The sequence below is a fragment of the Terrapene carolina genome, unplaced genomic scaffold, assembly GCF_002925995.2.
Source record: "Terrapene carolina triunguis isolate 2854851 unplaced genomic scaffold, T_m_triunguis-2.0 Scaffold66, whole genome shotgun sequence".
NCBI classification, from domain to species: Eukaryota; Metazoa; Chordata; order Testudines; family Emydidae; genus Terrapene; species Terrapene triunguis.
In genome coordinates, this window is record NW_020664417.1 from 5,546,213 (window position 1) to 5,561,477 (window position 15,265).

The window sequence follows — 15,265 nt, forward strand, 5'->3', positions numbered from 1 at the left end:
AATATTATATGGTACATACAATGGGCCAGATTGTCTCCCTTCACCCTCACCTTGAAAAACTGTGGGAAACTTTTCCCATAGAAATCTCAGTGGTGATTCCCATGTAGATATTACTCCTCAGCATGCTATTGGGTGAAGGGGTTCATATGGTAAAGCTGTGGGATCTGTCCCCTAACCTGGTTATCTCCATGAGTTCAGGTTCATCTGTGCTGAGATGCTACCCTTGCCCATGGCAGCCCTCTCCAACTTCTCCCTGGCTTCCCAGCAGTGCAGTCCCAGTGGATCTACTTGAGAGTGACCTAAGCATTACAGGTTTCAGAGTAGCAGCAGTGTTAGTCTGTATCCGCAAAAAGAACAGGAGTACTTGTGGCACCTTAGAGACTAACAAATTTATTAGAGCATAAATTTTCGTGGGCTACAGCCCACTTGCATCCGAAGAAGTGGGCTGTAGCCCACGAAAGCTTATGCTCTAATAAATTTGTTAGTCTCTAAGGTGCCACAAGTACTCCTGTTCTCTAAGCATTACATTCTCCTTGAAATCCGTCATAGTCAGTGTTCAAAACCTGGCATGGTCAGCTCACCAGTTGATACTTCACAGGTAGATAAGTTGAATTCCATGTTTTACTGCAAGACTTTAGTGCCATGCCTGCTCTGCATAAACATTAAGTTCCATGGTACATCTTGTCAGAGTAGGGGGTTCTCCTGGAGTGCCCTTACACTGTTCTGCAATATCCCGGGTGTCCCTTGGGCTGTCACTCTCCTCTCCTTCCAAAAAGGCTGACTTTGTCGTGCTCCGTACTTATTTGGCCAAATCTTGCTCACTTTACCCCTATTATCTTCAGTAGGACTATTCATGTGAGTAAATTGAGAAGGATTAGGCCCATGGTTTGTGAATTCAGATTAGTCTCTTAAACCTCATTTGATATGTCAGAGAGGTGTCCTCTGTGGGTCTGAGCACAGATCCAAGACCAGGAACTGCTGACTTCTAATCTCCGTTCTGACACAGACACTTCTGTATCTTGGGCAAGTCACTTAAATTCTCCCACCACCTGTAAAATGGATACAGAAATATGTATCTACCTCGTGGTTTTATTATGAGGGTTAATTTGTTAATGTTTGTATGGAATTCTTATAAATGCTAGGTGGTGGTATTTATTTTGTTATTACTTAACCATGGTTGTGTTTTTCTTTTCAGGTTTACTTTTTTGTCACGTGAGTGGTGTTATGCTTTCTATTATCAGCCTACTGCACATATAATTTACTGTGGTCCTAAATCTGTTTTCTTTGAAGTCAGTTGCAGCACTGTCTTCTGTGGGAGCAGCATTGGCCCTTTGTATGCAGAATAGTAAGCAGTCATTGTTCAGTCATTTTTCTGGAAAGTTGAACAGCATAGTCGCTGTTTCTGAAATCAGTTAAGCGTGATATAGTCCTCTTACTGATTTTAAAAAAATGTAGTAGAGTTTGGCCTTCAAGTTACGTGGCAGCTTCAGGATACTGTATTTAAACCAGATAAGAGGAAACAGGAACTTCATCATTCTTACAGGTATCTTCTTTAGGTGCTTAAAGCATTATTTTGAGGGAATAAGTAGGTTCTTGGGTTGATTTTAAGCAGTTAATCCAAAAGACACTGGTGAAGCTTTCTTTTGATTTCTTAGAATTTACTTTCATTGAGCAATCCTTGTCTTCCACCTTCTTATCTACTACATTATGGTCCTGATTCTGCAACTTGACTTTGTTCAGAGCTCCTGCACCAAGCCCCATTGAAGTCGACAGAGTTCTGTGCAGGCAAACTGCTGAACCTGATCAATTTCAGGATCAGGGCTTCAATAAGTTTCTGAGTCAAAATGTTACATGCTGTGTTCTGCAAAACTACTCATTTTTACATCAATTCTGCAAACACCTCTAGGACTAAGGGTCTGTCTGTGTTTTCATTATGAATGCTTGTTTACAAATTTCATTCGTGAGCTGAATCTTTAACATCTCATTTTGGGGGGATATTTCTTTTTAAATTTTAAAAAATCTGTTCAACTTTTTAAGTTTAGGAAGTGAAAAAATAAATAGCAGATGATATCTCAAAAATGGCTTCCTTTTTTAAAACTAGTTATTTAGCCTTGGAAGTGAATGTCTATTTATTTGAGAGGGAGATAAATAATAAGCATATCACTTACACAGTATAACGCCAAAAGTACATGGTGCTGTACAACGGGCTAGATGTGCCAAACAAGTACAGCCTGCAATGTCTTGGCAGTGCGGGGCGGGGGGAGGGGAAATGTTGGTGTCGGCAACCTTCTTTTTCTCCAAAGGTAATGCTTATAAATATAACAGGGATGTTAAATTTATTTTAAACCATGGTTTTGGGCATCACCTGCACATACCCTATCACATAAAGTAAACTCCTCAGCTTGAGGTTCAACTCATTTATCTGATGCTGGGTATGGAGCCATACCTTCCCAAATGCATTACTTTCCTTCCCACCTTCACCCAAGCAGCCACTCTTACAGCTCTTTCTTCGGGCATCTGTGCAAAGATGGCCAGATGGAACACTCATTGAAATCAGACTCCCACTAATTTAAATGGGCATTGGATCAGGCTCCAGGAGCTGGGAGGAGGAAGGTGAACTGAGGTTAACCCCTTGTTTGTCATGGTGCCAGTGCACCCTGTCACAGAATCCCATATGTTGAGCAGCATATATGCTGCTTTGGTTGTCAATCAGATAGCAGTGGTTAATTTTAAGACCTTGATGCAATATAAAATACACCTGTATTCTAGGAATCTTTCACTTCAGAATGTACATGGGAAATGGATCTTTCACTACTATGGAAGCCTAGAGTCTGTCTGTCTTACACTAAATAGTGCCATTAATATATAAATAGTTTCACCTGGCATACTTTGGAATGCAGGGAATTTATGTTATGAGTAAAGACCTGCATACTCATGCTCTCTGAAACCAACGGGCTGCCTGCAGACTTATTTACACTTCAGTGGGAGTAAGGGTGGCAGTAAGTAAGGCTGGCTCCAAGTTATTTAAAAAAAAAAAAGTGCTATGCTGTAAGAGATTATTGTAAATGTGTAGAAAGTGGGTTAAAGAAGATTTGACTAAAAAATTAATCCATACACAGAAAGAATGACTCGCAAACTGATAGTAATGCTTAGTACTTAGCTACTGCTTTACATTTTTCAGAGCACTGTGCAAACATTAATCCTATTTCATATTTAAAAAAAACCTGTGTCATTTTATTTTCCCAACATTACAAATGATTTAAAATTCTCAGGTAGTAATGAAGCTGCCAGTTTTCTCTTACCCCCTCTTTTAGTTTGGAGTTCTGGGAATTTGTGGTGAGGGTAAGGCACGCGTGCACTCTCTCTCAAACGCTTAATTTTGACTGCCTTCATTCTCAATCAGTTTGTTGACAGGAAATGAGTCTGTACCAGTACGTGCCTTTTGAGGACTGTTTCTGTGTAGTTGTGATGATGAAATCAATGTGTGGAAGTCAGATGTGTGTGTGGGGGGGGAGGGGAGGGGAGTCTGCTTGACTGGCCATTGGTTTTGGCAATGTGTAAGTAGGATTGGAGGGCTAATCATAATTCTTTTTCTGACTGCCGTATGTATCAGAAGTGCAGGCAGCCTTAATGAGCATTGCCTGCATTAATTTGAAACCCTTGCTGGGAAATCATGGGAAAATGGAAAAATGCATACTTGTATGTCACCCTTCAGATTAACGGTTTATGCAGCACTGGAGCTCCTTGGAGCACATGGTGATGACGCAGTTCTGGAGCAGCTGGTGAAGAAATCTCTAACTATAAATGTGTGCCTGTCTGCATTTTTATAGGATATCCTGTTAAGTCAAAAGGGTTTATTTACTGTAGAATACAGGCTAAATATGGTGCTTAATATGACCATCTAGTTCTAGTTCAATGAGTAAATACATGCAAATTCAAGGCAGTTGTCTGTGTATCAGGCATTTTATTTTCAGACATTTTATTAATTTTTTTTCAGCCACCTGTCTTTACTATAAAATATTTTTCCTCTGCCTGTAGCATATTTCCTATCTGATGCCAAATAATAAAAAAGACCACATTTCTTCATTGGGATTTGCTATCTTGGGCTGTTGGTCTGGTACCAAATGCCATTGACTTCAGTGGGTCTCTGCATGGATGTAGGAGTTCATGCTGTTGGATTAGTGTACAGTATTGTGGGAGTGGGGAGAGGAGAGTATGTTCTTAAGCCTTATGTACACATAGCATATAGTTTGTAATTTAACTTTTCTTTTCACTCTTTGAAAACATTTGGGGATTTTGCCATCAATGAGATTAATTTAGATGCTGTTCAGTTACTTTCCAAATCCGCCCTGTCCATGATTTTTATACTTGGGATGAACATTGTCTCCGTACTGAAACTTGCAACATAGATGTTCATATCAGGAGGGATACAATGCCCCCTACCCCCCAATAAACACGTATTCCTGCTATTTCTTAAACCCAAAAAATTTGCCCCCTCCCCTGGTGACTTCTGGTTTCAGACCATTTTCATGTGAAATTTTCATTTAGGCCCTGATCTTAGAGACTTTCATGCCTAATTGTATGTCTCTGAGTAGTCCCAAGGGTGAGATGTTAAGTCCATGTATAAGTCTTTTCAGGATGGGGTGGCTTTATTACCTATTAAGATTAGCTTACTTTACAAAAGTTGACTCTAATTTATTTTAAGGATCTGTTTCCTTTGAAAAGTATTTACTAACCTTCTGCAAACAACTATAATATTTTATCACATTCCACTCCTTTTAAATTGATAGGGCTGTGACCTCTGCGTATGTTAGAAATGGACTCATTTCACTGGGGAATTTTTAACACTGCTGCAGCACAACAAAAAAGCTGACTAACAAAGAAAGTCCCTTCTCTAATATTTTGTAGCAATCCCCTTGGCCCACCCATTATTGCGTTAGGCAACATTTATTAAACCAGGAAGGAGATGTCTTTCAGATTCTGAATATCAACAATAAGTTAAAAATCTATTATTTTCCCCTTGAAAATTATAGAAATAGCAATAACTATTCTGTGAGTTATGATCTCTGACTCTAAAGCATTTATAAAGCACTATTCTCAATGTATATTGCATCAGCAGTGGTGTTGCATTAGTACGCATGCAACATAAGGTTGCAAAAATAAGGACATGCAGAAATTAAGTTTTTTATTGTATCTTAAAATCTGGTATGATTTTTTTCTTGTTAAATTACAATATGGCCAGCAAATATTATTTATTTGTGTGTGTGCATGTATGTGCTGTTTAGCTTTACTCCCCGCCCTTTCCTCCCCCCACCTGTTTAAACTTCTCAACTCTATTTGCAGCAGTTGTTCAGCAGAGGGAGCTTTTGGAATAAGCTGCTGATTTGTCTTTGCCTTCAGGAGACCCAGTATTTTGGCTTAGCCCAATAGAAAATTTCACCCATCTCGGAGTTCAGCGTCTGGTCCCAAGCCTGTGAATTTGCAGGCACAGCTTTGCTTCCATTCAGAAGTATTATGGTTTTTAAAAAACACATTTTAATAATAACTGAACCTTTATTCTGATTTTGATTCAGATCCTGTTATAGATGCTGACTTTTCCATTTCTTTTCTTTCAGGAGAGAACTGGCACTTGTTTAGTTTACCTCTTATATATCTCATTGGATTATATTTTCATTATATGCAAAGATGATCTATTGGCTTTGATATTAAGCTTCTTCTCTCTCACACTCACACTCTCACTCTCACACACACAATACGTATGTATATATGGCCCTAATATTTCCTAGGTTTTACGTCTTAGTATTTTTGATTAAAAACAACATGCCCCTAGTTCTTATAACGTTTTTAAAATTAATAATTTTACCTAGTATTGATGATGTCTTCAGACCAAAGCATAACATTTCAGAAAGGTTTTGTAAATGGGATTTCAGTAACCATACACAGTTTGTTCCTTTACTTTGTGTTATGCAACATCTCTCTCTTCTATATACATACATTTACTTGGGCAGAAGGCAGTTGGCTGATTGTACTGTGAGTTAACCCAAGTGTATTGTAGTTAGCTTAAAAAAATTAGAAGCTGTAAAGAAAATACCAAATTACTTTTTTCTTAACATTTCTTTCATGTGTATTTAAGAGTTTTGCCATTGACTTTAGTGTGACTAGAATCCGTTTCCAAACTACTTCAAATGCATAAAATATTTTATGCCTCTGTTTTGGGGTTTAATGTTTTTGGGATTTCAAAACTTGACACTTGTACCTTTCTTTCCCCCAACTCTTCTCTTCTCTCGTCTCTCTTCTCTTCTTCTGGAGAAACAGATGGATGAATTATAAAGGCAGGAAATGCTTTTATGAGTTAGCTGGCTAGCACTCAAATTGGTCTCATTTGATGGAGATTGAAGAAGTGAAAATATAATGGAACATTGCAAAATGCATAAGTACTTGTACATTGTACTGCAGGGGGTGGCATAAGTAATCACCTGGATAGTGGTAGGAACTGAGGTATTGTCTGTTTAGTTAGGAAGTCATGTGAATCCAGCTATTCCCACCTTAGAAATATTTATACCAGACTATTTATATTGTGTGAAAACCTTGTCCAGTCTGCCGTGGCAAGGTAGTAAGTGACAAGCCCAGATGTTTTTATGAATACTGAGAAATCTTTTGAAGGGCTAATTCTGGAATATAGCCTTAACTAGTTTACATGATTTATGTTGTTTTTTCCCTCAACTACTGAAGATGAAAGTGAAAAATCAGAAAGCTATTCTATAAAGTTGAAAAGTTTTTTTTTTTTTTTTTTCCTCATTTGGTAATTATCTGGGAAGGGAAAACTAATGCTGTGGCATTTTTGTTAATCAGGTCTTCAGGTGCTGGGAACGTAGCAGACCGTGTCTTGGCTCAGCTGTTAACGGAAATGGATGGGATAGAACAGTTAAAGGATGTGACAATTTTGGCAGCTACAAACCGACCGGATATGATAGACAAGGTAAGAATAGTTGCATTGTGGTATATACTGGTCTCTTGTAAAAACCAGCTTCTGGAATAATTTGATTCTCTTTCAGTGTTTTTCCCTAATTCTCTAATCCAGTTTCTGTTTAAGGGAAAATGTTTGAAAACAGAGACAAAGGAGGAGGAAAGGATTATGTCTGCATTTCCTTTTTTTGTTACATGAGGCTTAGTGAAAATAAAAATATTCTGCAACATCTTTAAGTATCAGTTTTCTGGAAAAAAAATTCTTTTAAATCAAGCTCACAGGATGTGTGTAATATTTCTGTAGAGCCACTTGTGTCTATTTTGCTGTTATAGTGTTTGTTTATGAAGGAGTTTGCTGGACTGCTGGTTTCATTAGTTATTTCCTTTGAAAAGATTTAGTAATCAGTGCTGCTAATTCAGCCCATTTTATACTGTTCCAAGTATAAAACATTACAATTTCTCTTTAGATACTGAGGTGATTATAGCTGGATAATAATTACACCCCATTTTACATTTTGAGAAACTTAAATCTGTAGCTTACTGCAAAAAAAAAAAAAAAAACCTCTGCAACTCCCCCCCAAATCGCTTTAAAACAGTCCACAGCCATGTTCTCTTGTCAGAGTAAAACACACTGGAATGGACTAAGTTTGAACTGCTTTCCTCTAAGAAGCATTTCTAAGTGGTGGTCCTTACTCAAGGAAGTCTTTGCTTGCTTGACTTTGGCTCCAAAAAACACAACCCTCTATCACTTGTGTCCAAGAGACGTTCCACTGATGGCTGTTATCATTAAGGCTTTTTTATACACTTTGTGTGTTAGCCGCTAGGGTAGAGCAGGTCAGGAATTTTTCCTCAAATAAATTTCAGTTGAAAATGTCATTTCTAATTAAAATTATCTGTGGGAATTTTTTGCTTCTTGCCAAAAATATTAATTTTCTGTTGAGAAAATTTAAACTAAATATTTCATTTGGCATCAGGTCAACCTGAGTTGAATCTGACAAATCTGAATGTTTGAAGAGAAACATTTCCTTTTGGGTCAGTTCGAGGTTATTTTATGGTCACCTGAACTGCCACAATGCTTCCTAGAAGTTGAAGTTTGGGTGCCTCGTGCCCCCATTTCCCTCTATGCGCCAGACTCGTTGGCTGGACTCCCATTATGCACCATGGTTTCCCCTCTGGTTGGACTGTCTGTTCTGCCAAAAATTCTAGTATTCAAGTTTTTGCCCCGATTTGGGGAAATATTGGAATTTCCCCATGGATGGAAATCCCAATTTTTGACCAGATATCCTATAGAACAGTGGTTCTCAACCAGGGGTCCTGGGCCCTCTGGTGGCCCTCAAACAGGTTTCAGGGGGGCTGCCAAGCAGGGCAGTGTTAGACTCACTGGGGCCCAGGCAGAAAGCTGAAGCCCCGCTGCATGGAGCTGAAGCCTGGGGCTCTGAGCCCCACCACTGGGGGCTGAGGCCAAAGCCTGAGCAACTTAGCTTTTTGGGGGTCACAGGCAATTGCACTGCTTGCCCTTAACACCGGCCCTGGCTTTTATAAGCAGAAAATCAGTTGTGCACAGGTGGGCCGTGGAGTTTTAATAGCATGTTTGGGAGGGGGGGGGGGGCTCAGAATGAAAAAGGTTGAGAACCCCTGCTCTAGAGCAACATAATCACACTTGAGCAAGACATTTCATTCAGAAGAGGGCAGTACTACACAAACATGCTAACTACTAAATGACAAAAACGAGGAGTCTCTAAGATGCCACAAGGACTCCTCGTTGTTTTTGCTGATAGACTAACATGGCTACCACTCTGAAACCTACTAAATGACAGTAGGCAGAACTCATCCTTGAAATTAGCCTTCTCCAGCAGCTGGCTATCAAACCCAACAGGCAGCTACCAAACTGTAATATTAATAGCTGCGCAGGACTTCTGTTACTAGCAATACTGCATTCTTCAGCTACAACTTCTGCTGCAAAAGCAGACCTCTATCATGTGGACTGGAGGATTTTAAATTTAATCTGCTGGTTCTGTTTTAATGTCACAGTATGTAGTTCTGGTCCATGCACGGATCTGTTTGTACATCCACTTTTTTGGGAATAGTTTATTTTAGTTATCAGCTGCTGCAGAGCCAGCAGAGGGAGGAGGAGATATACTGCTGAAGACAGGAACCAATGAAAGGAAACGTATTTTTATTTAGAAATTAGCCAAAAGGTTGAAAATTTACTGAACTTAAACAAAATTTCACCTACAGGCAATAAGGATGGAAGGTGACAAAGCCCTTTTACCATCCCTAGCTTCCCTCAGTTTTGCCATTTCCGGCAAAGTGCAAAATAAATGGCTCCACTGAACAAAATACTATGTAAATACCTGTAGTAGAAACCCTGGAGCAGCGTTGTAGATGTTCTGGTGGTTGGGAGGAAGAATTCTGTTCCCTTTATATCTCCGTGAAAGTCACATATACAGATCCCATTTAGCTGAGATTGGAATTGGGTGACAAGGATTTCCCTCTTAGTGAGGGAAAGGGTTTTCAGCTTAATATAAATTAAATGCAAGGGTTGCTGTTAACTATTAGCTTTTCTTCTTTTATCCTGTGTAAGTTGGACTGCTACTTCAGGAAGCTCTTACTTTAACTTCAAAACACTAGTTTGTGAATTTGCTGCTACTGCTTGTCCAGTGAAAATGCCTAGAAGCTCTTGATTTTGCCAACAGATAACGAAGAGGGAACACAGGCCCATTAAGTTATAGTTTGTTCTGAATAGAAAAGCTCCCTGACTGCCTTACAGTATTTAAAATCTATGAGAAATGGATAAGACTAATTTTCTTCTTACATTATTTTTTAAATACAAATTATGCTTCGCCTATTTTTTTTTTGCTGATTTTTACAGAGCTGTATCATTGTTATTTATTAATTATTACTGGATTGGACAAAAGGAAAGACAAGGGAGAAAGATAATATTTTAAATCTTTTGAAAATGATTTTATTTTCCAAGGTAAGAAACTCTCTTAAAAGGGCTATTTTATAGATGGATATAGATTAGAATCTTGCCAGTCCACACTGACTGTGGGGCGGGAGTGCAGCTTAATGAGGTTTGAGAACCAGTGAGTCAGTGTGGTGGTGTTTGTACACTGGAGCTGGAAGGTGTAATTTCCAGCTCAAGTAAACATACAAGCTAGCACTCTCAAAGTGGCAGTGTAGCCGCAGCTGCACAGGCGGTGGGATGTGCTAGCTACCTCGAGTACAATCCTATCTGAAATCTTAGGCACACTGGAGGCACAACTGTTAGCCATGCAGCCACAGTTACACTGCTATTTTAGTGCACTAGATGGATCAGAGCACAGGTATGCCTACCCAAGTTGGAAATTACACCTCCAGCTCTAGTGTACACGTACCCACAGTGACGACATGCTGCCTACAAGCCAAGTAGGTTGCACCCTTATGCTACTCTACCCCAGGAGTCACAGATGCTTACAGTGATTGCTCTTTCTCTTCTTTGGAAGGGAAAAGGGAGAGGGTGAACACTATAAGAACATCACTATTCTGGGCTTCAGTAAAGTAACAACAGGAAAATCTTGCAATGTGGATTTGTAGTTTACATTATGATTAGCCAGTTTCCATATATGCCTTTTAAAAACTTTAAAATATGAATTAATGTAATGTTTTTAAATACTCATTAGTGTAATCACATATTTCCAATCAATATATGCCCTTCTCAAGCATTCATATGATGACTGTATGTTCACTTTAATGTGTGTTCCTTATATACTGTAAAAAGTCACAAGTACAATGCACATCTGTTTTCTTTGCTTTGATGTTGCAGGGATTGAGGAATATAGTAAATTTTACTGGAGGTTCTATTCTTAGCTTTGTAAAGAGAGTAAAGTTTGGAAGGTGTTTGTGATGTCTAAATATATTAATTTACCAAAAGAGTAAACTAAATCCAGCATATGTTTATGTAGTTTCTTCTTTATCTGTCAATATACAGTTTATGGTTCTTTCCTATAATTTGAGACAGACTTTTGAGAATGTAGAGTGCAAGTAAATAGAAGATTATTTTTCCTCAGTCTAATGCAGGCTTTGCCGTCATTGTAAATATGGATATCAGGGCTCTCTTATTTGCGCATATTTTTAGCCATGCATTTAACTGTAAACGTGGTTGGTACTTGTGACATACGTTTGTTAATTATAATAATTTCTTGGACTATCACCATGGTACCTAAGCACTATTGCCAATAACCTCACCGCCACATTTAAGACTGTGTGAGACGTTTTAACCAACTTTATTTCTCATTCACTTCTCACATGATGCTAAGGTTGTTCTGAGGTGGTTGCTACTTTCCTCAGAGAAAAGGTCTTATTTTACGTACTTCTATTGTTCCCGTATTTTTTCCCGTCTAATAAAAATTGCTCTTCCTACATTCACACATGTGATGGGAACAAGATGTTCAGAGCATTTATTGAAGGTGCTGATGAAACAAAACACTGTTATGAGTAAATAATAATAATAAAGTCCTTCCTGTTGTGCAACAGATAAGTTTAGTTTTCACCACCTGTGGTGTCTGGGGAACAGCTGTGGGAATAGAACTGATGAGACAGACGTTCAAGTATGGGAAATGATTTTAATTCATGCTGACTTCTAGGCTCGGGGAATAATTTTTGGGGCCTAAAACATTTTAGGACCTTGTGTACTCTTATTCAACCTAAAATTAAATGTTTTAAACAGACTTGTAATTGAGTATGCACATTCTTTCCAGAGTGCTCTCTACCAAATTTCCTTGGAAGGTAACCTATGTGTTTTTCCTCTTTGGTATTCGCTAATCTAAACCAACTTGCTTCTGTATCATGGAGTCTCAGCATAGCCAGGGTTTTAGTGTAGATCTTAACTCTTAGGCGAGAAGGGTGGATTGCTATCATTGTTACATGCCCCATGCAAATATCTTCTTCCTCTTGAGCGTATTTCAATCTCTATTAGCAAGGGAACGCTGAAGCAAGACACTGTTAGATCCCTAGGGAGTTCAGTGAGTGTTTCAGCACAGGAAGTGATATGTGTGTAGCTGAGAAATCAAATAGTTTTACCTCCTGCTGGGTCACATTTGAATGTCAAACACATTAGATGTGATGTAAAACACAAGGCGTTGAATGAAGCGATGGTCTGTGGTCCTGGATGGCACCCTGGGGCTTTTAACAGCCTTACTCCCCTTATCATGGAGTGCAGAAAAGTTGCATCCTCAAGTGTGTCACTTGCATAAGAATGACAGGATGTGATGGGACAAATGAAGATTAATGAGATGATGTGATGTCAGCGTAGCCTATTGTTTTTAGATTGATGATGATCTGGATTTCATCAGTGTTGAGAAGCTGGGAATGGGCGACAGGGGATGGATCACTTGATGATTACCTGTTCTGTTCATTCCCTCTGGGGCACCTGGCATTGGCCACTGTTGGAAGACAGGATACTGCGCTAGGTGGAACTGTGGTCTGACCCAGTATGGCCATTCTTATGTTCTTATGCTTTAGAGCAGTATAAAACTGAAATTGTAGTGATGCACAAATAATGCAATGAATGCCAAAGAACTGGGAGTTTATACATGGTTTTTTAAAAACTGTAAACAGCCTGGAAGAATATAGGTTCAAATATAAGATGTCTTACATGCAGCTCATGAGGATGCTCTAAATATGCCAGTACAGAGGAATATTTTCCTCCTTTTTGTATTTTTATTTGGCCCTAAAAACTTTTTTACCAAAAACATTGGGACCAAATTATTCTTTGGAGTAGCTTTACCACCCAGGGTTAAATTTATCTCATTTAGTTAAAAAACAACATGTGGACGCAACCCACTGTTCTGATCATGTGAACAAATAAAACTGCAGCATGTGTTGTCCTCAAAAACCGCCAACAGTGAGGAAATGGAATGAAACTCTTTCCCCACAATCCTGTTTGATCTTGCGTGGTTTTGGAGGGTCCCTTTTGGTCAGAGGGTTCATAGAGTGGTTTACAAAGTTGGTCTGACTCTCAAAATGTTGATCACTCAGTAGCTATGGGACAGCTCTAATTCAAAGTAGTTTATTTTGATGAAAATAAAAAGTACATTATGTGGCGGTTTGGCAGAATCAGTAAAGAAATTCTAATTTCTGGCCTGCGGCAAAAGAAAATAATCTTTCCTCTTTAGAAACTTCAAAGTTCTGCCTTTCTCAAGGCTTATGGAAGAAATTCAAATATTTAGGTTTGCAGTTTTACGAGTTAAAGGAAATAAAGAATCTTGCAGATTTATTAGTTATTGTCTGGAAATGTATGTGTGTTGTTAAAGCAGGTGATACTGTAAGCATGTTTACCAGTCAGATTTGCTGGCATAAATTACAGTTCCTACCACAATATACTCATTTATTTGTGTATTTGCCTATTTGGTGACTTTAGGGCCTGCCTTGTACTCTTCATCTTGATCACACACAAATGTCTCGTTTATGTAATGGCTTCAACATGATAGGATTACAGTTGCCCGGGGTACAAAGAAAAGCTGAGCTTGGCTTTGTACTTTGTGCATTCTACACCTGGCACCCCCTAATTTGATGGGGATGGAATCATAAAGGAGAATTTCAGGTTTCATTTAAAATAAAAATAAATCTTTTAGTCCTATTCTTTACAGAGAGAGCCTTGAAAACGTAATGTAAACCTACTGCTAAGGTTGAAACGATGAAGTTATACTTGACTTCTGTAGGATTCTGGGGGAATCTAAAGATTCTGCCTAATGACGCCCTTACACACAGGGTTGGATAAAAGGGTAGGCACTATAGCCTAATGCTCAGGGCCCCAATGCTTACAGTGATGTGGCTACATCAGAATGTAAATTTACTTTTTATTTTCTAAAGATAAGTTTCTAGTCTTCATGATCATGATGAAAACCTTGGAAACATGAACCAAGTGTAACTGATGCAGCGAGGCCTACTGTGAGCCTGAAAAATAACTGAGAGCTGCTGCCTCATTTTATATAACTAAGGCCCTACCAAATTCCATTTTGGTCAATTTCATTGTCACAGGATTTTAAAAATCGTAAATTTCATGACCTTCAGCTATTTAAATCTGAAATTTCAGGGTACTGTAACTGTAGGGGTCCTGACCCAAAAAGGATTTGTGGAGGGGCTGCAAGGTTACTGGTGTGTGTGTGTGTGTGTGTGCGCAGTACTGCTACGCTTACTTCTGCACTGCTGTTGGTGGCGATGCTGCCTTCAGAGCTGGGTGGCCAGAGTGTGTTGGTTGTTGGCCAGGAGCCCAGCTCTGAAGGCAGAGCCGCCGCCAGCAGCAGCACAGAAGTAAGGATGGTATGGTATGGTATTGCCACCCTTACTTGTGTGCTGCTGCCTGCAGAGCTGGGCCGTCAGTTATCGGCCGCCAGTCTCCAGCTGCCAGCTCTAAAGTCAGCAGCGCACAAGTAAGGGTGGCATGGTATGGTATTGCCACCTTTACTTGTGTGCTGCTGGTGGCAGGGTGCTGCCTTCAGAGCTGGGCACCTGGCCATCAGTCACCACTCTCTGGCCCCCCAGCTCGGAAGGCAGCGAAGAAGTACGGATGACAATACTATGACCCCCCCCCCAAATAACCTTGTGACCCCCCCCCTGCAACTCCCTTTTGGGTCAGGACCCCCAATTTGAGAAACACTAGTCTCCCCCATGAAATCTATATAGTATAGGGTAAAAGCACACAAAAGACCAAATTTCAGTCTGATTTCATGTGTTTTTCATGGCCATGAATTTGGTAGGGCCCTATATATAACCGTAATAAGGCCCACTGCTTGGGAGTCCCTCAGCACCATCCATTCAGAGAATTCTGTGTGAAGAGAAGGAGATAGGTGCAGCCTCTTCAGGCCTCCATTAAAGCAGATATCTCAGTAGCCAGAGAGTAAGTATTGCAGGTGTGGTCCCCCATGCTGTTACTCCCTCCCTCTCTTGGGTAAGATGGAATTCCTGTTGCCCCCCTGATACTCCTGTATGGCTGTTGGTGTGTGGGGAGGGTCCCTACTGCTGCTCCTGGGGGTCGGCAGTCTGACCTAGTGATCAGAGACACGGCCTGGCATCAGGGTCAGGAAGCAGGAATCAATCCAAGGGTCAGAGTCAGGGGTCCGAGCTGGAGCCAGTAATTGTAGCCAAAGGTGAGAGCCAGAGTCAGAAGCTGGGCAAGGGGAGCAGGGCTGGGGTGGGCTAGAACAGGGCAGGAGCAGACTGTGGCAGGATGGGAACAAGATTGGGAACGAGGGAGGCACAGGAGTGATTGCAGCTGCCGGGTGTAAGCATTGAACAGTCAACAAGCTGTTGCCAAGCC

General features: G+C 40.0%; 1 protein-coding gene across 3 annotated transcripts in view; it reads left to right on the top strand.

The window, feature by feature from the left end:
• Positions 1 to 15,265, top strand: part of SPATA5 (spermatogenesis associated 5) — a 281,723-nt gene that overhangs the window by 84,618 nt on the left and 181,840 nt on the right. For all 3 annotated transcript variants that reach the window (XM_024212863.1, XM_024212871.1, XM_024212879.1), the window contains exon 14: positions 6,853 to 6,979. In XM_024212863.1, coding sequence (XP_024068631.1) covers positions 6,853 to 6,979 — 127 coding nt within the window. The remainder of the gene's footprint in view (positions 1 to 6,852; positions 6,980 to 15,265) is intronic.